Source organism: Artibeus jamaicensis, unplaced genomic scaffold, assembly GCF_021234435.1.
Source record: "Artibeus jamaicensis isolate MK-2021 breed Jamaican fruit bat unplaced genomic scaffold, CSHL_Jam_final contig_432, whole genome shotgun sequence".
Taxonomy (NCBI): Eukaryota; Metazoa; Chordata; class Mammalia; order Chiroptera; family Phyllostomidae; genus Artibeus; species Artibeus jamaicensis.
Window position 1 is genome coordinate 4,882,810 of NW_026521828.1, and position 24,040 is coordinate 4,906,849.

Genomic DNA, 24,040 nt, shown 5'->3' on the forward strand with positions numbered 1-24,040 from the left:
ATAATCAAGTGGAGAGCTTTTAATAAGCCGAGGCTAAACATTTTGGGGAGCATTCTTTTCTTTACAAAAGATAGCTGCTTGACTGCATAAGTCCTTCACTGAGGTTTGGTCAGTGTAGAATGGAAGGAAAAGGCCACCGGTAGGGTGACTTCAGTGTTGCCCACACATCTGACCTGGCACGTGTCCCTCCTGTGGCCTGTGTCCGTGACTGTACCAGGATGCGGTACCTGTGAAAACTTCAGTCCTTTAGTTGGAGCACCCAGACTGGAGTGCAGGTTCCTCATTTCCTACCCATATGACTTCGACGCATTGATTTCCCCTGTCTGTCCTTGGTTTCCTCCTATGTGAGAAAACAAGAGGGTGATAATAATACGCACCTCCTAGAATGGGTGTGAAGAACAGATCCTGATAACCATGGAAATTGCCTGGCCCAGAATATGTGCATCGTGAATGTTACCTATCATTACCTGCCTTATTTACGTTGTCCTTTTCATGGTTGACTCAAAAAATGTACATAGTTTTGAGGTTCACTCTGTCTTCTATTGCATGAGTACTGTTCCATGATGTAGAGTTTACTGCAAAACTCTGCTGATCATCTCTGCAGGGAAGAAGCTGTGACAGAAAGCCTGTCGCTTACAGCTTTGTTACCCAGCAGCCGTGCATCTTCCCCACTCATTATCTGCTCATTGGAAGAGTAGCCATTTCCTCAGAATCCACGTTCCAGCCACAAAAGGATCAGCTTGAATTTCAGCATGTCTTGATTTCTTTAGAAGGCATTTCTGGTCTCTAATAATATGCTCACCTTTGACACACCATCGAAGTAGAGGCACTCAACATAATGTAAAAAAAATAATTATTCCTGCAACACAACAATGAACAGCTTTCTGACTGGTGATTTTGCTGAGTGCTTTTTCCTGTACTGCCTGACATCAATCTATACCTTTGTAAATACTTCGCTTCAAAGAGGTACCACATAAAATTGGTGAGAACGCAACAAATAAACATTTTTGCTTTAGTATGGGGAACAGGTTTTTTTGATGCCACGCATACTGAATGGATTAGAGAAGAATTTAGAAGAGAAATTAATTTTACCGCTTGAGGATAATAAAAAGATAACTGTAGCGTGAAAAAACAGCCATTTTCATAACTGAGAGATTTCCTTAAAGCATTCTGTAATCAAAAGCCTAATAATCATAAAAAAGAAAGAGGCAATATCTTTTCCACCCTAAGGGTTTAATAAGTGTCTCTCCTTCCATAAAACCACATTTGTAACGTTATTTCTCACACACACAAAAAATGCATAGTTAAAGCGAGGTAACGAGCCATAGGTAAGGAAAAATAAAGACCACAGTGACAGAAGAGAGCACGTCTTCCCTGAGCAGCTGGGGATCAGAGCTTCCTCGGCCTGGAATCTTGTCCTGGCATTAAACCATAGTGTCCAACATCTGCATGGGACTTGAAGGGTGTCTTAAATCCTTGAATTTGCTGGAGTCTTAAGGTACTTAAAAGGTGAAAAACAAACTCAGAGAAAAATCCAGACTACTTGTGCCTGGCCAGGTTCTTCTGTTCTCTCCCTGGGGATCTCTCTCTACTTTTTATGCAAGCCCTTTGACCTTTGAAGCATTATTTCTACTCATACATAAGCCCTGGAAGATGAACAGTGATTAACTTTTTCATCTTACTCAACTGGTCAGTTTTCCTGTGCATGAAGGCGAATAGAAAATCTTCAAATACATTTCTTAATGGCTTTGTAACCTGTGCACTGCATTATCTGGGTTCAGCCAGTAGTTTTGCCATCTTGAGCGTCCAAGTCTCCTTCCAAAGCTTGGGAAGTAAAACTCTCAGAACACAAGAATTTAGGAGTATGGGGGTCAACGAGTTCCCTTCCCCTGTTCATGGTTCCCATCCTTCTCTGCCACTTTTCTGGTACTTACCATTGTAACAGGCACTAGGATAAACCTTTTCCACATGTTAGTTTGTTTAATATTCATGGCTACTCTCTAAATTGGGTCGTACTATCACTAACTTAGAGAGGAAAAAACAGGAAGGATAACTGACCAGCTGAAGTCCCAGAACTGAAAAGGAGCAGAGCCCGGTGCGGTTCCAAACCCGCGGCTGCGCAGTGTCTTACACACCAAGTTTTCATCTGAGACCTAAAGTGAAGGGCTAGGAAGCATTTTCCGCACATTTAAGATCTTCTCCAAAACCTTCTCTTTGCTTCCATGACAAAAATTTATCTGATTTTTTTCCCTTTCAAAAACCCAACCGCAGTAGTTGAAAACCCAAATAATAATAAATTTACAATTTAATCTGCGTGGCATTTTTCACTAGAGCCGTCAATAAGAGTGTGGATCAGGGGATACAGTGACTCTTGCCCCCATCTCTCTTATTACCTAAGTCCAATTTTTATCACATTCTACCACTTTGAGGAAAAAAAGTTAAGAGATCTCTGTGATAACTCTTCTAGGAAAGCAACATTTTTTCCTATAATAAGATTAAAAACATCACATCTTGAATTAATCTTTCAGATTAGCTTGTCACTCAAAAGAAGAGTTTGGGGCAAAGGATGAACAGTTCTCAGCAGGAAAAGTAGGGGAGGGACACGCTCCCCATCACCAGCGGGGCCGCTGAGGCGGGCAGACCTAGAAACAGTATCCGTGACCCTGGCCTTTAGACAGCATGAGGACAAGCCATGGATGCGGTACTTGTAGTAATCTTGAATTTTGCTTTGGGACTACCCAGTCTTATTGCCAAACCAACCATCAAATTTCTTCTTTCGTCCTAGTAAATTCAGTAAAGAGTCCTTGTATGTGGGAATCGAAGGATTATTAAAAACGAGTGGGTCAGGTGTTGTGTTCAGTGATACCTGAAATTATTCGTATGAGGCTGTTCATCACGGTGACCCTTCTAGCCCTGGGAACACAGTGGATTATGAGTGTTGAGGCGATGCCTCTCTGCAGTGAATATTTACCATCACCCCCTGCAGAGGAAAGAGCTGCATGAGAGGAAAAAGCACATCAGGTTTTTTTTTTCAGTGCAGCGTAAAAAAAGCCACCGAGTTGCTATATAAATTTATGCATTGCACAGCTGACTCAACATGCCACAAACCAATGTACTTGAAATTGATGTTCATCTTCCCAGCCTGACCTGTTGCGTGCTCCAGCCTGTGCAGGGACTGTGGTGCGCCCGCACGGGCTGGGCTGGAGCGTATCACGGGTGAATGAGAATCTCTGAGAGCTGTAGGTGCAGGAGGTTACCCTGGAGTCTGTCATTGCTGACAAAGTGCCTTCAGGTGTGCATTTTCCAGGCATTTGGATTCGATGCGCCGTGTACTCTGGAGTCCATTCATTTGTGGTGGGTGAAATGTCCAGACCAAACTCTCAGAACCTTACAGGCAAGGGTGGTGGCTTATCAATTTTATGATGATTGTTTCCAAGCAGGTGCTCTGGTACAGGGTGAGCATTTAATAAATATTTATGGAGCTGAAGAGGAAGACCTTTCCCCTTCTCTTTCCTCTGCAAAGCCTAATTTTCAAAGTTCATTCTGGACCCATTTATCTGTGATTGCTCTGACCAGCAGTAGATGTTGCGTATATTAGGCGATATTTACTTAATTGGCCAATGACAGAGGAAGAGCACCAATGACAGGTTGGAGGCAGAAAGACTAGTGTCAGCAATCCACGTGAGACACAGTGGGGACTGGTGGGGTGGAGGCAGACCAGGGCAGCTCGGACTGCATTTACACCAGGCGAACTCCTTGCTGTGAAATGTGGGTGTTCTTTTCGATACTTAGTTTTGTTCATAGCCTGGTGTTCCTGTAAAGTGAACAACAACGAGCATCATGTTTGGTTTCCTCTGGGTAGAAACGAGGTGGGAGAAGGAGTCGTGCACCAGGAGCTGATTGCTCTGGTGGCCCGTCTTTCCAGGCAGACACTGTCTCCTCCCTGCCTCCTTCCTCCATGTTTCCGTGGTCCTGGGGAGGTGGGCCATTGCTCAGCGGAGAGGCATCCAGTGCCCACCACGTGACAGCTGATGTAGGGCATGTCACAGAAGGGAGATATCATAGTTACACATCATAGTAAGTGAGTTCCTGAAATAGAGGCAAGAACACAAGTTGATGACTTTTTTTATTATAGTTGACATACAGTATTATATTCGTTTCCAGTGTACAACACAGCAGTGTGACATTGACATACCTTAGGATGTGATCACCACGATAAGTCTAGTTACCCTCCGTCCCATACAAAGTCCTTATGATATTATTGACTCTATTGCCAGTGCTGTACATCACATTCCCATGAGTTACTTAATTTATGACTTCTTCTTAATTCCGGAGAGGATGCTCAATACATGTGAATATTTCCAGGAAATACATGTATGTTACTTTCTAGACATAATACAAGCTGATGTTTCAAATGCAGGAATAGTAATAGTTGTAAAGAAACTGTCCATTTCAAAATATCGAGATTGAGTCAAATAAGATGGCCATAGTGATCACCAAGATGGGCGTGGGGGACGCAGCAAAAGCTATGAGTTTTAATCATTCCCTTTGGCCTTGAGCCTTAGTTTATGACAGATTTCTCAAACCACATATCAGTTCCATGTTTAAAGCGAGAACCCATTTTACTGTGTGTCTATATGTGAAAGTCATAGGGTAACACGTTTCTTATCATTGTCTCATCCAAAAGTGCAGTACCAGCCTTGCCAGGTAGAGATTTTTGTTACTGGAAGCATCCAAGTAGAATTTGGGTTACCATCTGTCAGGAATGTGGGAGAAAGTGTTCTTTTATTAAAGAGGAAGGTTGGAGTCAGAAAATTATTGTATTCCAACCGCTTTTTTACACCTTACAACTAACTGTATCTTTTTTCAAATATTTCTAGTCTAAATCATAAATGAATGCATTTTATGCTGTATTTCATACTAGCCACAATTTTACTTTTGTTTTAGATGTTTGCCCTTATAACATGCCATGCTAAATATTTTTCCAAGTTTTCCTCAACAGTGTGGGCTTTTCTGAAGCAAATTTCTGAATCTGGGATTACAACTTACATCCAAGAGTTATTCACTTCAAATCTGTTTTAACCCACTTCATACCTTTTTTTAAATAATACTGATTCAGTAAAGAGATGAGGACGGTAGTCTTGTAGAATAGTTAACCTACCATTTTTCTTGTTCATATCTTATTTTATAAATAAAAAGATTCCACCATCCTTTCATTATTCAGAATTATTTCTGAGACATAAGTATGGGTCAGGCCCTTTGTTGATCCCTGGTAATACAGCCATAAGTGAGACACAGACAAGCCTTCTGTTGAGAAGACAAGCCTTATAACTTGTAAGCTACAAAAGACAAGCCTTATAGCTTATAAACTAAAAAAGACAGGCCTTATAGCTCGTAAACTAATAGAGAAGTAAAAATCAAGAGGTCCTTCCTAAGTAACACAGAAACATCACATGTAAATGGAGAAAGATTGGGAATGATATTTGCTGTGATGTGTGATCATTTCTGAGTTTACAAAACTCTAATTCTACTAGTTTCTATTCATGACATGATCAGTGAGTTAGAAAAATTCTGGACTAAACAAACTTAATGATTCTGTACTGTAAGACATCTCAGGGATATTAATAAATATACCGGTAAGTCTCTAAGAAAAAAAACCATAGAACATATGTAGTATTTTCCTAACACATTTGATCACAGCCTACTTTTCCTGAGAAACATCTTGGTGGAACTATTGTGGTGTGGAACACATTTTGGTCAGATTGATGATATATGTGAAAATTCATAGCAAAGTGAGCTTGGACATATTCTATGAAAGTCTAGAGATTCTGAAGTCAAACAGAATCATTGTCAACTTTTCAAAACTGTTCCTAAGAATCTATTAAACATGGAACAAAATACCCACCTCAAAATATAAATATTCTCAAACGTCTGTGTTCAGTAGGGCAGATTTCATCAATGGATTTGTATGTGAAACAGAGGGTGGATATCTTTGAACACTTATTTCACACCCATCTATAAAATACGTGTTTTAAAAGAAGTAAAGTGATCTTCTGGGCATCTGGGGCACAGTTTTAAGGCCAGGATTGTGGGTTCAGCACAATGTGGGAGAACGATACTTGCTCTAGAGATTTGACAGTGGTCCAAAGTTCCCCTAACTTGTTTGGAGAAGGCAGCGTCAGTGCTGACGTACGGTGTGGAAGAAACGTCTTTTCTGCCGTGTGGTCCCCTCTGAGACACTTTTGAGAAAGAAGCGTTAATGTGAAGAGGTATGAAGTTGGACTCCGAAAACTGTCCCAGTGACTATCTCGCTACAAAGTCGTCTGAGTTCTGTCTTTCAACAAGAAGCAACCCTACTATCAGGAGCCAAAAGAAGACAAGAACACTAGCCAGATGGACTTAGCAGAATAGCTTGGGCAGATCTCCTTTTGTAGAAGGAAGATAGTTTTGTTCTCTAAATTTGTAAAACCAAGGCACAAATGCGTACATGGTGAAGGACACATTTCCCTTGCCACCTTTCCACCTGTGTCCTCGGAAGCTATTTGAGTGTTGAATGAGAAAGTCCAAAGCAGCGAAGCTTACTGTTTGAGACGAGGCCAAGAAAGGGGAGAGAGCGTAAGATGGCACAGCCAGACACCCCGCGGTCTGCCTCTGTCCAGTCCCGTAAGTGGTTGCATGGTCGTGGGCAGAATTACAAGTTTCAGGGTTTCAGATTCCTCTTCTCTAAATTTAAAGTACTGGACTCCAAACAAAGGGGCTCCTAGTTCTAAGAATTGGACTCCTCGATGATTTGGGGATTCAGGACCATTGCCTGCCTTCTGGATCATTTACTCTTAGAGCCTGGGAAAAACGACCGGCTGCGTCATTTTAGATGGAGGCTGAATTTTCAGTTCGGTGTGACGTAGAGAAAGCACATGGACAACTCTGCCCTCAAACGCATGGGGTCAGAATGCATACAGACTTTTTTTAAAGACTCTTACCCTATTTTTACTATCCAGGGTCCTTGAATGGATTACTGCTAACCATCTTTCATGCCACATTTTGGGATGGAATGAATTGTACATTATTAGTTAGCATGCTTCTGCTTTGGGGGGAGGTGAGATAGTGTAGTAATTAGAAAGGGACTTATTGAAGAGAAAATGCTAAAAATGATGGTAATAATTACATATTGATTATTACCTATTCTGTGCCAAGGCCTTTATATATATTAATTCTAATCCTCACTATGCCAAGGCTTTTATATATCAATTCTAATTCTTACTGTGTCAAGGCTTTTATATATTAATTCTAATCCTCCCTATGAGTCTGCTTCTTCATTTGTGTAGCCATACTTACTACGTCATTCCCTTCACCTAATTGCCTTTAATTGACATTTTTAGGGAAAATTACTCAGTGTATAAAACACTATCCTTGAAAACCGGCCCTGTACACATGGTGGGGAAGAGTAGGTTTGCGTCTGTGAGCACACAGAACACAGAGTTTATTCTTAAATTGTTATTTATTAATCACTGAATCATTTCCCATGCAAGTGGGAATTGGAAACCTGTCTCCCCCACCCTGTGCTGTAACTTGGGTCCGGGGCCCCACATGATGTAGATGACCAAATATTTGGCTAACTGTATTCATTGCTAAGATGTATATTTATGTCACTACATTTGTGTATACTATTTCATATTTGTTTTTCTTCAGTCGTGTGTCTCCTGTTAGACAAGAATGGAGGGTGAATTTCCTGTTGATTTAAAAGCCCAAATTGATAGCCTTTCAGCTTAGTTGACAATGAGATTGTTTTCCCATCATTTTAAGTTTGCTAAAATGAGAAGCATTATTAGATCCACAATCAGACCATGAACTTTAATGCATTTCTGTTAATGGATAAAAGTAGCACTTTTAAAATTTTATTAAGTGTACTAATGGCCTTAAGTTAACCAAGCTGACACTTCGTGTATCTAATTCGCTTCCATACTGGCTCCTGGCAAAGATGGTTTTTAATCAGTCAACTCCGTTGCTCTTGAGAAGCAGGTGCAGTGCAATGTACAAAGTCATAAAGAAAGGGAAACACATTATTTTTAGTTTGGTAAAAGGAAAACAATAGCTTCCTATTAAGAACAGTTAGTTTTTATTTGCTTGCTTAAGTAATAACCGCCCACACAGAACACTCACTTTCTATGAGGCACAACAGCACGGACATGTGTTTTCATTCTTACAAGAATCTGCCGAGATTCCCTCCCATGTGCAGAGGAGGTGACTGGGGGATTCCCCCCCCCCCCCACAACCGGAGGCAGCCCAGGAAGTTAGTCATCTAGTCATTGAAACTCCGGTTCTACTGGGATCCATAAATTCAGTCGATAAACATCTGGTGAATTGGTTACTCTCTGCTGAATTAAGCCAACACCAGCTCCTGTAATCAACTCCCAAATTTCAGTGACTCTACCCCATAGCAGCTGGTTTCTCACTCATTGAACAGCCTGGCGAAGTTGTTCCTTTTTTAGCAGGCAGCTTTCCATCATGCTGCGATTCAGAGACTCGGGGTCTCTCCATTCTGGGATCTCTGTCGCTCCCCAGGGTCAAGGGCAGGAAGGGAGAGGGCTGCTGTGATCTGAGTGTGACACGTGGCCCTGGCTTGCATCTGATAGACTCGTATAACGAGAAGAGAGCAGGCGAGGAGGACTGGCGACAGTGGTCCCTGGCTCGGCTTTATAAGGAATGAGGATTATGAAGTTGTGTTTGTGTACACATGCGCACTCACTCACATGGGATGAGATCCTCGATTTTTAATAGTGAGAGCACTTTATTGAAAAAGAAAGTATCTAAAGGGCAGGTCCACTATATTCATGGTTACTCTGGACAGTGAAATTTTGAGCAGATTAAATATTCTTTAGCATATCTTCTTGTAGTGCTCAAATTTTCTGGAATCGGTGTTAGGATAATAAAAACCGGTAAGCACAGCTCTGAAAGCCTGCTGAGAAGCATGCTTGTGCATCAGGTGGGGCGGGGCCGAGAGGAGGGAGTGAGGGCACCGAAGGTAAGAATGGTCGAGGGCCAGCTCTGCACCCACAGACAAAAGCTGTAGCTGTGTGGCGGGCGGTGACTCTACCCAAGCGAGGAAATGCCAGGTCAAAGCCCCAAATCCCAGCCTGGTGGCTCAATCAGCAGGTGTGAAGACTATCTCATGAAAACAGGCAGCGGTCCAGCTCTGTGCCCAATGCCTCTTTCATCTCAACATTTTTTTTGAAAAGACCGCTTTGCTTCCGAAAGCGATCAGAGGCATCTCCGCCTCATCTCAGCACCTCAGGTACTCTCTGGAATGCATTGACTAAGCATATTCTCTTCACTCCAGCCTGGGTCTGCAGACGGGCCTTCTCAGCTTCCGCAAGCTTGTCGAAAGTATGAAAGCAGTGATATGTAGTTATTTTAAAACGTCCTTCTTTTTTTAATACTGTCAGATCTCTTCAGAGGCCGCTGCTTCAGAGAGAATGAGTCTATCTCGTGCTGAGCAGAACAAAGATAAACCTCTAAAATGTTGCAGAGAGTCTACATAGCACTCTACCTGTCTTTTTCTGCTCATTTCTGTGTACTTTTTACTTTCCCTATAAAATCGCCACTTAGAATTGAAGTAAAAAATGAGTCAAATAGGAGAAGATGGTCTCTACCCGTGGCAGGTATGCATAAATAAGGTAAGACCAGTTCGTTTGAAAGAGGGACACATTTTATGAGGAAGTACGCACTGTAGTCAGCCATGACAAATGATTATGGAAATCTGCGTGGGATTTGTCTGTGGCCTTCTCCCCAGTATCTCTTGCAAAATTATTTTGTAACCAGCAGATTAATCAACCATTGCAGGAAAATCCACGGGGGAATCAAAACACAAGGATCATCCTCTAAATAATTTCATTTTGTTGTACTTAATAACGTGCACCACTGGCTAGTGTACTGGAGAAAGAAAATGGATTCTTGAAGCTTTACAGCATGGATTTCCAAGATCACATTCAAGGCCACCATCAGATATACCACGGCCGGTGAACACAGGGATACACATAATGGTCATTGAATTTCTGGGGTTTGAAAATAGAATGGTGATATGTATGAAACTTCTGTTATTCAATGTGAGTTTTTAAAAATAACTTCATGGTATTATTCCTTGAAGAATACATACTTGTATATCCCAAGTTAATTTTTCCTGATCAACTTGACCAAACCTGAGGTCTTATAAGGAAAGAAGTTCATTTTATTCATTCTTTAATTTTTAAAATATTTACAAAACTTATCTCCCTTTATCTATACTCTCCTTCAGCTTAAATCATGGCATAATGGCCAACTTCTGGTACTTTTGTAATAAGTAGGATATAAATGGCCATAATGATATCATTTATAAAAGTCTGCTGAGTTTCTCTTTGCGATGGTTGCATTCAAAGAGAATACAATCTATACAGCTTTGATGTGGTTGTTTTTTTCAAGGCAAAAACTCTGACAGAGAATTTCGCAACTCCCCAGGTGTTAAAACATAATCTGACTTTTCCTATTACTCTGAACACAGATTTCAGAGCCATTTAAAAAATAGAATTATAAAAACAATTACTTTTCATTTCTCAAAATTTACTGAACACGTATACTATGAATTATTTAGAACCTAAAATTAAGTATAGTTAAATAAACTTAATAACTTTACTCTTGTACTAGCTAACATACATTGTAGGTTGAACCATATAAAATTGGGAAAAAGTCAAAACATTTTTGATGGTTCTGAGTGATGGTTGTTCCATATTTTAGTTGTGTTTTTACGACTACATGTGCAAAGAGGCTGTGGCTGTGCAGAGAGATGAGCCGTGTCCACCTACGCTGCCATCTTGACCAGAAGTTTCTCAAACATTTTTAGCTAACAAAAATTAGCTAGCCTATTTCTTATAGTTTGATCTAATAGTTAAGTAGTGATGGCCGCCATTCTACTGAAAAAAATACAACAACAAAAAGCTTTCTGGAGCGGTGTGAAATGGGATGCTTTAGTTTGCCAGGAATAGTTTCCCCCCTGAATTATTTGGAATAAGGGCACTACCACAGTTATCAAACTGCAGCCCCCTGGTGACTTTGGGCTTCTCAGTTGCAAGCTTTACACTCTGCCATAACCAGAGATTTTTTTTAAAGATTTTATTTATTTATTTTTAGAGAGGGAGAAACATCAGTGTGTGGTTGCCTCTCTCATGCCCCCTTATGGGGACCTGGCCTGCAACCCAGGCATGTGCCCTGACTGGGAATGGAACCAGCGGCCCTTTGGTTTGCAGGCCTGTGCTCAATGCACCGAGCTACGCCAGCCAGGGCCAGAGATGTTTTAATACTGCAGGGTGGATATGAGTGGATGCAGTCACCTTCTGTGTAAAGTTGGGTTCCTTCGTGTGCATTCAGGAACACGCGCACGTATGCACAACTTTCGCTTTCAAGCCCCAGAGAATTCCCAGGGATCAACACTCACCTCTTTCCCCTCCAAGAAAATAATTATTTTATGTATGCCCCGAGTTGTTCTATTTTTCTCTTGTTATTGCTGTTGCTGTATATGGATGGATACATAGATGGATGGGTCAATTTATTCCCTCAGTTTTTGAAAAGAGAAAAGGAGAATAGAAGCAATTTGGGGAAATGATCCGTCAAAATCAAAACCAGCAGTGAAGCATTGCAGAGGCAGCTCAGTGGAGCGCCAAGGATACGAACTTGGGCCCCAAAGCCAAATCATACGTTAGAAACTTACTGACCGAGCGACACGGGACAACCTGCTCACCTCTGTTTCAGGAGTGCTATCTGGAAAACGGAAATAATGAGCGTAATATTAACAATAACAGCAAACACTTCATCTGAGCCAGGCATTCTGCTCATCACTTTCCTTGGGTGTGTGTTTTTACTAAAAGGAACTGTAGTTTCCTTTGTTTTAAAGAGTCTGACGTCGTAGGGAGGGAGGGCAGTGTGCCCAAGAGCTCATGGCAGCTAATAAATGGCAAATCCAGTGCGTAACTTACAGGGCTGTTGCGATGATTAATGAGATAACGCATGTGAGAGTTGTCAGCCCAGGGCCCACATTAGGTATTAAAATAGGGGACAGACTAATTAGATAAAAAATGCCTCCAAGCAATTTGAGATAATCTTTTAGAGTAATAAAAAAAGCACAAATTAATAGGAAACACATCATAGAGACAAAGTGTATTTTTAGTGTTGGTTTTGTCAGAATGGATGGAGCCCCCTGCTGTGTTAAGATAAGGGACAGAGATAACCAGCTTCACTGGCCTGATGTTTTTCAGCTGTCCTTAGAATAAGTCCCATTATCACTGAGATGGGAAGTCTGTAATAAAGTGCACAGTGAACCGAACAAAATATGAAAAGCTCATTGCCCTGACCACGCGCATTTTACTTTCACATAAAATATAATCGGTGACTTCTTTTAAAAATTTTTTAACAATTATAATTTACATTCAGTATTATTTTGTATTAGTGTCAGGTTGGATCTCCTGTATGGGTGGTCTCAGGTGCCGCTCTTATGTCCTGAATGTGACTCTAGCAATTACAACTGCTACGACGTGCTTCCTACAATGTATTTCAGTTGAACATCTGGTGTGATGGCGTCTTTTAAGGGGGGGGTGAGTTTTACTCCATTGCATTCTAGTTCAGGAGGTTGAGAATGTGGAAATATTACCGTGGCCTGTAATTGGATCAGCAATTTGTGAGCTCAGATGTGAAGATAGAGAATGTTATAAAGTGTTAAGAATGTGGAAATGGCTTTCTGGGAATATCTGCACTTCTCCCTGAGTTATTTTTGCTTTGGATAGATACATTGTGTCCTTCAGAAATCCTCCTCCACAGCCCTGGGGACTTTGCTAGTAGAATTAGAGAAACTATGAAGAACAGAAAGAACATTAGTAGCTCTCAGGGTGTTTGAGACATAGGAAAGGGGTAGAATGAAAACTCAACTTCAAGGACCAGTGGGTGGGGAGAACAAATTCCTTAAGGGGTTCCAGAATAATGATGAGTAAAGGGGTTTTAAAAATCAAAAATTGAAGCCCATTCACAAAGAGTAAAGAAGTGAGAACAAGCGTTAGTGTGTCCATGAAGAAACATTCATAAGGGATTAATTGTGTTCAAGACGAGATGCTTGGCTCACTTTGTGAAGGAATGACGGCAGGGTTGCTGACTTCAGAGAAGACAGTTAAGTTAGGGGAATTACGCCTCTCCACTAGATAACATCACAAGAGGTAACAGTTCGAGTCCACGGGGCTTAGGATGCTTCAGAGCCCTGCATTCAAGGACGCAGAAGGTGAGGAGGGGAGAGATCCTCCTGCAAGCTTGGAGGACAGGCAGGACTTGGGTAGGCGGAGAAGGAAGGGAATGAGGAAAAGGAGCAAAGGGGAAAGTAAAAGGCTTGTTGAGGGGTAGGTGGAAAGGTTTCTTCCCAAAAAAGTTCAGAAAGAGGATTAGTTGAAGATAAAGGGAATGACGTAGAATCCTAGAATACCTGAGACTGTCACACAGGGCTCTCACCCGCTGTATCCATTTATTCACTTTGAAGAAATAGAGATGCAGAGAGGCCAAGTGCATTGAACAGGCTGTGAAGAGCCTTGTGAGGAGTTTGGACTTTATAGACAATGGGGTCTCTGAAAGCTTTTGCAGATCAATCTGTTAACATGAACTTTTACTGCAACATAGAGGGTGCTATTAGAGCTAGACTGGAGTGAGCAGGTGTGTGTGTGTGTCCTCTGAGTACTAACGAAACAGGTCTGAAGCTTTATGTTAGAAATAAAGTGATATTTCCTAACGGTGAGGGTGAAAAAGACTGGAATTAGTGCCAGAGGAAGATTCTGGGAATCTCCTTTTATTGGTGCTTAGAAGGAAAAATAGGGGTGGGTATTTTCTTCTCATGGATGGGTTAAATGTGAACTTCCCTAGAAAAGACAAATCAGTTGACCACTTAAACCTCTTCCTTCTTGTATGTTTTTCCAGATGAAATCCCTTGATCAATACAAAGGAAATGTGTTCTTTTCAACAAGAAGCCAAAAGGCTGAGAGGGTTTTCTCATTTATTTGGGACTATGTTTCCTTTTTCTTCATGCTGAGCTCTAAAATATATGAAGAGAGTAAAGACATTTGTAATGTTATTTTTATAACTTAACCCAACATGAAATTGTTTGTGTATATTGTTCTTATTGCAAAAACGATTTATTTTTATAAAACAAAAAGTTATATTGACTAGCAAAAAGAACTGAAAATCACTTGGCATCTCACTACACAGAGACACCGTTGTTCATATATTTTTCTCTTAGACACATTTTCCAATATATTAGATACATATTTCCAAAATGGGATCATATTGTGTATACTGTTTTGCAGTATTCTTTTAAAAGAGATAATGTATGATACAAAAATGTTAATAATTTGTTGAGAACATCTATTCACGTCGATAAATATTTTTACAATGATATTTTAATTCCTGCATATATTCCGTTCTATGTTTGTACTGTTTTATTTACTCAGTTTCATGCTGATGGTCTTTAAGTTTGTTTGTTTGTTACTTTTCTGCTAATGCAGGAATAAGTATTTAAGGAAAATAGGTGTCTGTGCATTATCTTTCATTCTTTTTTCCATGTGTCAGTAGAAAGATCTTTATTGCTACTTATGCTAAGCTCTCTCTCTCTGGGGCATGAGGATACCATGAACAAATTTGAGAAATCTTCACATTTTTACGGCACTTACCTTCCATTTGCAAGAGATAAAAAAGTAAACCAATAAACGAATAGAAGCAATTAAGAAAAATAGGGAGTACTATAAACATAATAGAAATGGTAAAATAGGGAGTACTATAAACATAATAGGGCCTGCTGAGGGAGGGAGGATGGTCAGGGAAGGGCCCCCTGAGCTGGTTTGACCTTTGAGTGAAGCCCTGAGTCCCAAGGAAGAGCCCACCATACTCAGGGACACAGCTTCTGCAGACTGTCAATTGTGAAGACCAAGCTGGTGAGGCTAAAAGAGCTTGAAGGATTGGTAAGACAGAGAAAAGGGTAGTATGGATGGGGTTTGTAAGTTGAGGTGAGGGAAGAGAAGAGGTAGTAGAGGTGAGACCAAAGAGGTGTGCTGAGTCCGGGTCATAGGACTTGAAAGGTTAAAATAATGAGTTTGTGTTTTATTCTGAGAGCGGTGAACAGCCTTTGGCTGATATTAACCAAAGGAGACGTGATCTGCTTAGCGTCTCTCCTACCGTGTGGAAGGGGCGGGGGTTAGAAGCAGAGACAGCAGCAGCGGCGGCATAATCACTCACGGATCATGGTGTCTTAAACCAGACTGTTAGTATTGCAGACAGAGAGAAGTAAGAGATTTGTGCTAATATTTGGAGATGGAGCTCTCAAAATGTACTGCTTAATTATTTTCTACAAATATCTCTAGGAGTGTAAATGTCAGAGCAAAGGGTATGCACAGTTTAGAGACCTCTGTACGTATTCCCAAGTGTTCGCAAGGGTGTTTGTACCATTTAACAGACAATCGTGGTTTCGACAATTTACCAGAAAGTATGCACAATATTGGCATGTTTACAGAAAAAGGCACTGTAGACATTTGGAAGATTTTGAAATGACGTTATACACTTAAACACAAAGCCAACAAAGCATTTACTGGAATGAAATTATTTTATTCCTAGAAGTTAATTTTCAAACCACCTAGTCCAGTTGCCTCACTGTACAGCTGGAGGATTGTGAGCCTGTAACCATCTAATATGGTGGTCCTCTCAGCCCAAGCCGATGGGCTGCGTGTCTCCTGGTAAGAATGGGGGAGACTTGTTTTGTAGCATCGTTCTTTTTTTCTCACTGAATAACAATGCAATTGTTTACCCTATTTCATACGTTGGTTAGCTTTAGCTGTTTTTATTTGTTTGTTTGTTGGGAGTTTGAAATAGAGTTAAGAGGGTTCTGCCAAGGTCAAAACAGACAGATTGAAAGTACTAGGATATGAACCTGGTTTGTCTGACCCTGGAGACTGTGTATTTTTAAAAGGAGGTTTAAATTTTGTTTATTTACACACAGAAAAATGCACTCACTTTCGTATACAGTTCTCTAAGTTTTGACAAAAGCCTAAAGTCATGAACCACCACGGCAGTTAGGTGGCAGAGCAATGTGATGACCCAGAATTCTCTTCTCAGGCCAGCTCCTTGTCAACCCCTCCCCCATCTCAAATCCCCCGGAACCACTCTTCTGTCCTTTCTGCATGTAGTTTGACCTTCTATAGAACGTTATACAAATGGAATCATATAGCATGAAGCCTTTTGAATCTGGCTTATCTTACTTAACTTTCTGGGTTTGAAAACCACAGATGATGTTGCACGCATCCATACATTGTTCTTTGTGATTGGTGAGTAGTTTTCTGCGTCATGGGTATACCAGTTTGTGTATCTCTTCATCTGCTGAAGAACATTCATCCATATCGCTTCCAGCATTGGCAGTTAACGGAGAGCTGCTCTAAACATTTGCACACAGAAGTAGGATCACCAGCTCACATGTCGGATATGTATTAACTTTATAAGAAACTGTCCAACTGTTTTCCAGGTGGTTAATACCTTGTATTCTCTCTGCAGTGTGTAAGAGTTTCCATTGTTCTGCATCTTTACCAGCTCTTGGAATTGTAGCTTTTAGCTACATTTTAGCTTTTCTAATGGGGGCACATAGAACCTCATTTCTGTTTTTTTTTAAATTTTTTAAAAAGATTTTATTTATTTATCTTTAGAGGGAAGGAGAGAGGGAGAGAAATATCAATGTGTGGTTGCTTCTTGTGCGTCCCCTGCTGGGAACTGGCCTGCAACCCAGGCATGTGCCCTGACTGGATATCGAACCATGATCCCTTGGTTCGCAGGCCCATGCTCAATCCACTGAGCTACACCAGCCAGAGCTCATTTTAGATTTTAATTTGATTTTCCATAACCTATGATGTGGTCCATGAGTTCAAGTGCTTATTTGCCATCTGTACATCTTGAATTAGTAACTGTCTGTTCGTATCTTTTGCCTATTTATATGGGATTGTTTGCTGAGCTTTGAGAATTCCTTATACATTTATGTATTCTGAATACATAAATTCTTGTGTCAGAGACGTGACTTGTGAACATTTTCTCCTAGTCCATGGTTTGTCTTTTTTCCTCTCTGAATAATGTCTTTCATGTAGCCAAAGCTTTAAATTTTGTTGAGAGCCAAATTATGTATTTTGTTTTGTTGTTTGTGCTTTTGAGTTTCTGTCAAAGGAATCTTTGCCTAACCCATAGTCACCCACCGACAATTTCTCCCATGTTTCCTTCCCAGATTTCATAGATCCACATTTTACATTTAGGTCTGTGACTCATTTTGAGTTAATTTTTATGTAAGATGTAAAGTATGGGTTGCAGTTCTTATTTATTTACTTATATGTTTACTCATTTATTTTAATACAGATGTTCCCATTGGTCCTGACTAGCTTTTAAGATTATGCTTCCTCCAGTATTGCATTTGTGTCTCTGTCGGAAATTATGGAGCTTCTTTGTGTGGGTTTATATTTAGATTCTTCCGTTTTCTTGACCTATTTTTCTACCAGTGCCATACCCCCGCCCTGTCTTAGCATAGCTTAACAGTGTTTTGAAACCTGGTAGCATGAATCCTCTAGTTTTGTTCTTTAAAATTGCTTTGCTATACCGTTGATTCCCATACAAATTTTTGGAATCAGCTTGTGTGCATAGCTACAAAAATTTTCTGCTTGGATGTTGATGGTGATGGAATTTTATTTATAGACCAATTTCAGGAGAATCAACATCTTAATACTTAATTTTAAAACCAGGAACATAGTGTATCTCTCCATTTGTTTATGCTTTTGGCTGTGTGTGTGTGGTGTGTGTATTTTCCGAGTGTGTCTGCCTGGCACTTGAAAGAGTTACATGAGGGCGAAAAAATAAAACAAACAAGAAATTCACTGCTGAAATGATCCTTCTTCACATTTTCATTTCCTCCCCAGTGTGCTACTACTTTTTACTTTGCATGGACCTTAGGTGGTTATCGTTCTTGTTTTTTTAATTCTCTCCAGGATGCTTAGTTGTAATTCATGGGAGGGACAGCCTGGAGTGCATTCATCCCATCTTGTTGAGTCCAAGTCCATCAGTTCTGATGGTGACGGTCTCGGTCCACCTCGCTGGGCGATGCCATGGATGGTGGGGCATCCAGAAGTGGTTTATATGTGCTGTTTCACTTTGAGTAAACCAACTGTGAGAATGCTTTTCATAGTGTGGGGTCATTAAATGTGAAAGATGGGCTTCATACATGTAAATTCAAAGGATTTATCTTGGGTAGATGCAGGCCTAGGAAAAAGAGTAAAACACACAACTACTCTTTTTAAGTCCAATAACATTCATTTAGATTCAGGAGTTTCTTCCATTTTTGACATTGCCCTGATGTGTCACTTAAAAACATGAAATGAAAATTGATGTGACAGTGAACAGAGTCACCAGGGTTTGTCTGGTAGCATTTCTTAGCAGGCATTGCATTTCTGACAAATAACAGGAGTTAGCAAGTAACACAGGATCTCACAATATCACTGTTTATTTAGCCCCAAAGAGAATACAATTTCCTGTGTATAAACACAGCTGACAGATAAACTCCAGTGGCATCCAAACAATAGTATGACCCCTACATCTTAAGACAGCTTATTATCAGAGAAGTTAAGTAGCACTAGCTTCTAAAACACATAAGCAAATTTTCCATTTTTAGCTTCAAGAATTGGAGATCAATAAATGTGTTCTCTCGAGCACCATATAAATTGCTGATTTTATTTTTATTCTACTTTTCGAGCCACTTGTAACAAAGACACATGCAAAAAATATATCTGGTTTCTTTTCTGGTTTCTAGTTTTATATTTCATAAGTCTTCAAAGATGCTTTATTATGAATCAAGATGACCCTCTAGAGCTCCTCAGCCTCATTCTTTATGAAAGCAGCTTTGCAGAGGAGTCCTGAGCACTGAGTAAAGTGACCCACTGAAGTAAATTTTACCTACAGTTCCTCGATCCACCTTAAGGATCTTCACATGCCTTTTGTTAGCACAGAAGTTTGCGTCTCCAACTGCTCATTCGGCAGTAGGGTAGGGCAGGATTCGGAATGAGGTCAAAATTTGTGTATTTGTGAAACTGGGGAAAACATTAAAACTATTTGCGGCAGAGGGATTATGCCTTTCCTATAGGAACTGTTCCCTGCATTTAACCAGACATACTACAAGCCATGTTTAAAAGTTATACAACCAAATGAAGATGTGTAAATCTCAACAAGAGTTGGAAAAACTCGGGGACTTCCTGGCCATTGAAGTGTATATTTTGTCCACAAAATGTGCAGCTGTGTGCAGGAGGGTGACAGGCACACTCTAGTGGACATCCACTCATCCATTCACTGTTTCTTTCCCAGGACGACACTGCACTCTCAGGTTGCAGAGATGACTAATACATTATTCTAGGTTCTTTTTCAAGCCCTCAAGTAGGGCATTAGGAACTGATTTTAAAATAGAACGATAATTATCCTTTCAAATGACTATCTGGCCCCTCCATTTAAGTCATCCAAATAAGGGTGAGAGAGCAATTCCGTTGGACCCATAGGCTTTTAATGGATAAAACATGTCACAATATATATGCAAATGCTTTCTTCATAATATATAGCTTTTGTAGTTTACAAATTGCATTTGAATTATACATTTAATTGTCATAATAGTCTTCTGGTTAGATCAGGCATGTATTAAAAGCCCCATTTGTATAGGTAATGGACCTGAAGTGAAAAGAAATTGCGTAAATGTACATCCTAGACACGGTGTAAATTTATACAAATTGAAAAGACTGGCCTCGGCATTGCAAGGCCGGTGCCCCTCTTACAGCAGCTCATGGTTTCTCAGAAGCACAGAGCACAGTCTGCTGCTTCCTAACCCTGGGATTAAACTTCTCACGAAACACTGATTGAGATCACGTGGTTTTTATCTGGGAAGCTCCCTGAGCTTCAGAGTAAAATGTTAACTCCCCTGGGAGACTCACCTTCATGAGACCAGAGAGGATTTTCATTGACAAACTTACAAATACTACTGTAAGAAAGTAACTGCTTTTTACAGTTGTATTGTCTCACCGAAAACAACCCCGAGTACCCCACATTGGGAAAGACAAATTCATTCTACGGTAATTCTCTCTTCCCATTTTTCTTCCTGGATGACATACAGTAAATTTTATGAGGATGTACTCTCTTCACTTCCCTATTTACAGACCCTAGCAGGGCACCTAACATACCGCAGGTGCTCAGTAAGAATGGGTTTCATAAATCAACACTTGCCTGTATGTGAATAGTATCTGTGCGTGTATAGTGCATGGCTGCATATATTTTCTTTTCTTGTGAATATATAAATGTTTGGGTACCAAGTAACCACTGTTTCTTCTCACTTTCGTAGGATTACACGTTGACAATGTATTTTCAACAAGCCTGGAGAGATAAGAGGCTGTCATATAATGTGATACCCTTAAACTTGACTCTGGACAACAGAGTAGCAGACCAGCTCTGGGTGCCCGACACCTACTTCCTGAATGACAAGAAGTCGTTTGTGCACGGAGTGACCGTCAAGAACCGGATGATCCGGCTGCATCCCGATGGCACAGTCCTCTATGGCCTCAGGTCTGTCGTGTCCATTTCAAACTTGAACTTTGCCTGAACAAAGCAGTCACTGCTTTTTACCGGAGGGGAACCTGTTGTGCTGCTGCCCCCCTCCTCCTACAGGTGTGCGGATGAGCAGCTAGGCCTCCAGGCCTTGCAGACAGCTGATAGCTCAGAGGAGCGAGCTCACAAAGGAACTCAGCCCCAGCTGAGACTCGGGCTTTTTCCCGAATTCTGTCAGCTGCTGATCCTAAAGCTGCTTTCTGGAAGGAGGAGAGATGAACAATACCAAAATAGCTGACGCATAAGGTTCCCTTAGAATGGAAAAAAAGTGGTGAATGCCCAGTGCGTGTTTGAATGTGGCAGATGTGCTGTTTCATCAGTCGCTCCTCAGCTGTGTGAGCCCGGGCTGGTCCCCTGACGACAGGAGGCTGCCTGGGCCTCCGCCCTCCGCAGAGCAGTCAGACTCTCATAATGATCTCAGATTGATTGCGAGTGAGTCTGTACTGCTGTGCGTGCCTTCATGTCAGAGAAGAATGGTGAGACTCTGCTGTTTGGGTGAAGGAAAATTGTACGATAAGAAGTTCCTTTTTTTAAAGTTCGTTTTGTATTTGAAGAAATAGTGTCTTTAAAAGATGAGGAAAAAAGATATCTGAAAACAATATAAAGGATTCCTCTGCATTATAGGAGAAGAAACTCTAAATTCCAAAATGTTTGATCGCCTCTGATCTGTTCAGTTTCACAGAAATATATAGTCACTTTACCATAATAATGATGATTATAAAAATAGTATTATTTAGTGAGCACTTGTTAGAGGGCAACTAAATGCTTTTCATACATTAATATACAGGGTGGGGCAAAAGTAGATTTATGTTGTTCGTATGGAAAATAATACAGTAATTAATAAATAGTGATACCAAGAATAAATTGTTTCGTGAACTCACAACTGTAAACCTGCTTTTCCCCCACCTTGTAGTTAATCCTTGCAACAACTTCAGAAGTGAGATGCTGTTTTCATCTTTATTTTCAAATGAAAAAACTGAGGCAGATGCCACTTGCCTGGGAACCCAAAGAAAGCAAAGCTGTTAGGGTGAAATTTGAACACTTCCGAGTTCAGAGCCAGCGCCCTTAACCGATACACTGGGCTGCTCTCACGCAAACACTTTTCTTCTCTAGAATGTCTCACTTACATTATTATCTACTGTATTCAGCGTGCTCGATGGGTACATTGTCTCAGGTCCTTATAAGCCAGTTTCTCTGTTTGTCATATTTGTAGAGAGAATGACCTTTGACTGTCAAGGGAAGCAGGGAAGGAGAGAGAGCAGCGTGTTTGTGTCCTGGGTGAGCCGCTGAAGGTGAAGGGATGAATTGAAAATTTATAAATGTCCCATTTTAGTTTTTACCTACACTGTAAATAAACTCAGTAAAGGTTGTCAATAAATTCTGAACGCACAGTTGCAAAGTTGAATGGATGGGAAATCAATGGTCACGGTGTCTTTGGAACTGAGAAGGAAAAGAGAGGGCTTATATAGATGATACATATGTATTATTTATATTGTTAAGCCAATACGTTAAGATGCACGGGACGTAATAGCTGTAACCCAAACTCGCAACGTGGGAGATCGTCACTCTTCCATCCTCACTTCCAACACGGGCTGTTCACAAAATATGCAGGTTCCTGAACACACCTGACCTTCACAGAATTGAACCTTCGGGACAGAGAAGGCTCTGAATTGTGATGGTTTTATCAGTTGTATTGTTCATTCTGAATTTGACATTGATTAGGTTTTTCGGGATATTTATAAAGTTCTCATTCTAGTTTTTACTGATGAAGAGAACAGTTTGTTTCATGGCTGAATATTTAATGCAGACCACATATTTCTTTACAACTCCAGGAGATTCATTTGTGGTATGTGAAAGGAATCCAGTTGAAATCGCCATGGTCGATTTGGCTCTACTTGGCCCCTCTTCCTATTCACCCACCTCCCCCCACAGCCACTCACTGTTGCTGGTTGTCTGGTCAGAAATTGACCTTATGTCTGTGCTCAGCCTTCTATGTGCCCATTTCAAACAACTGGTTCAATGGCTGCATTGAAACAACACTCAAAATAGTAATAGTATTAATATCGGTAGCTAATACCTATTAAAGGGCTTAGCATGTACTTGTTACTGTGCTGGAACTTATATTATCTTATTTAATATCAACTTTAACTCTACAGAGTGGGCACTGTTATTTTATCCACTTCACATGAAGAACTGAGGAACTTGTGTCCAAAGTTTCAGAGTTACACACAGGAAAGCATTGTTTTTGAATGCAAAGATACCAGCAAGATGGGAATAAAGTAGTAGAAATCCCCTAAGTGCTCAGAGAGGGAAGGAAAAAGGAGATAAAAAAAAGGTAGTTGGAAACAGCTCTCATTGGATCCATAGATACAGAGTTCGTTCTTGAGTGATAAAGTAAGGCCCTAAAGAACGATGGGAGTCTTCTATGGGAGATGCAGCGTTAGGTCTCAGGCTCACATCTGTCCCAGTTTACTAAGGGATAATGTTTGCTGCATGGAACTCTGGGGCACCAGCAAGATCACTGTCGAGAACTTGGTAGTAACCAAGTTCATCAGTCTGAGTTGAAAGGCACGTGTGAAGGCCTAGACATAGAAGGCTGAGGTAGGAAAGGCTTTAAATATCAAAGCACTGACCATGACATTAGGTAGAACAAGGTCTCTGAGATGAATGTCGGGAATGAATGAATGAGTTCACGGCAAAGCAAAAGGCTTAAACTTCCCTCCTGTTGAGATCCACGAAGATTGATGGGAGTAGGCGGTGGGAGGGGAGGTCATTCAGAGGATCTGAGTAAGCTGCTCGGAGGGTTTTACTTCAGAGACATTTTCAGGTGTTAAAACATAATGAAGATATAGAAAGTAGTATGTAAAATATTAATCGTTGTTGAATCTCACTGCGGATATGTAGGTGTTCAATGTGTTATTCTTCAACTTGTCTCTGTGTTTGAAAATTTTCATGACAAAATTTGGAAAAGGAAAAATGGCATGTTTAAACATTTTTATGATAAAATTGGGAAAAGAAAAAATAGTGTGTTTTAGAGTCCTAGGAGTCTCTGGTCTTATTATCCAGGGTTTGGCACAAATAACACCTCTTGTTTTCATTACAGAATATTTATTGTAAAATTATAAGTACGTAATTCTGTGACATAACAATATCATACTCAGGCTCACCCTATGACATTTTAGGTGAAATGTTTGAATTAAAACTATATTATTACACCCACAATATTGCCCTACCTCCCACACCCAAGCAGGCGTTACTTCTGCCACACCCTGTATACTATAGAAAGTATCACTGAGGATTTAAAAGTCTGCATTCCAGACATGACATTTCTGCTGTC

The 24,040-nt window shown here is 40.6% G+C and overlaps 1 protein-coding gene across 1 annotated transcript in view; it reads left to right on the forward strand.

The window, feature by feature from the left end:
- Positions 1–24,040, forward strand: part of GABRB2 (gamma-aminobutyric acid type A receptor subunit beta2) — a 240,742-nt gene that overhangs the window by 102,881 nt on the left and 113,821 nt on the right. Inside the window, exon 5 of the mRNA XM_053665953.1 lies at positions 20,441–20,661. Coding sequence (XP_053521928.1) covers positions 20,441–20,661 — 221 coding nt within the window. The remainder of the gene's footprint in view (positions 1–20,440; positions 20,662–24,040) is intronic.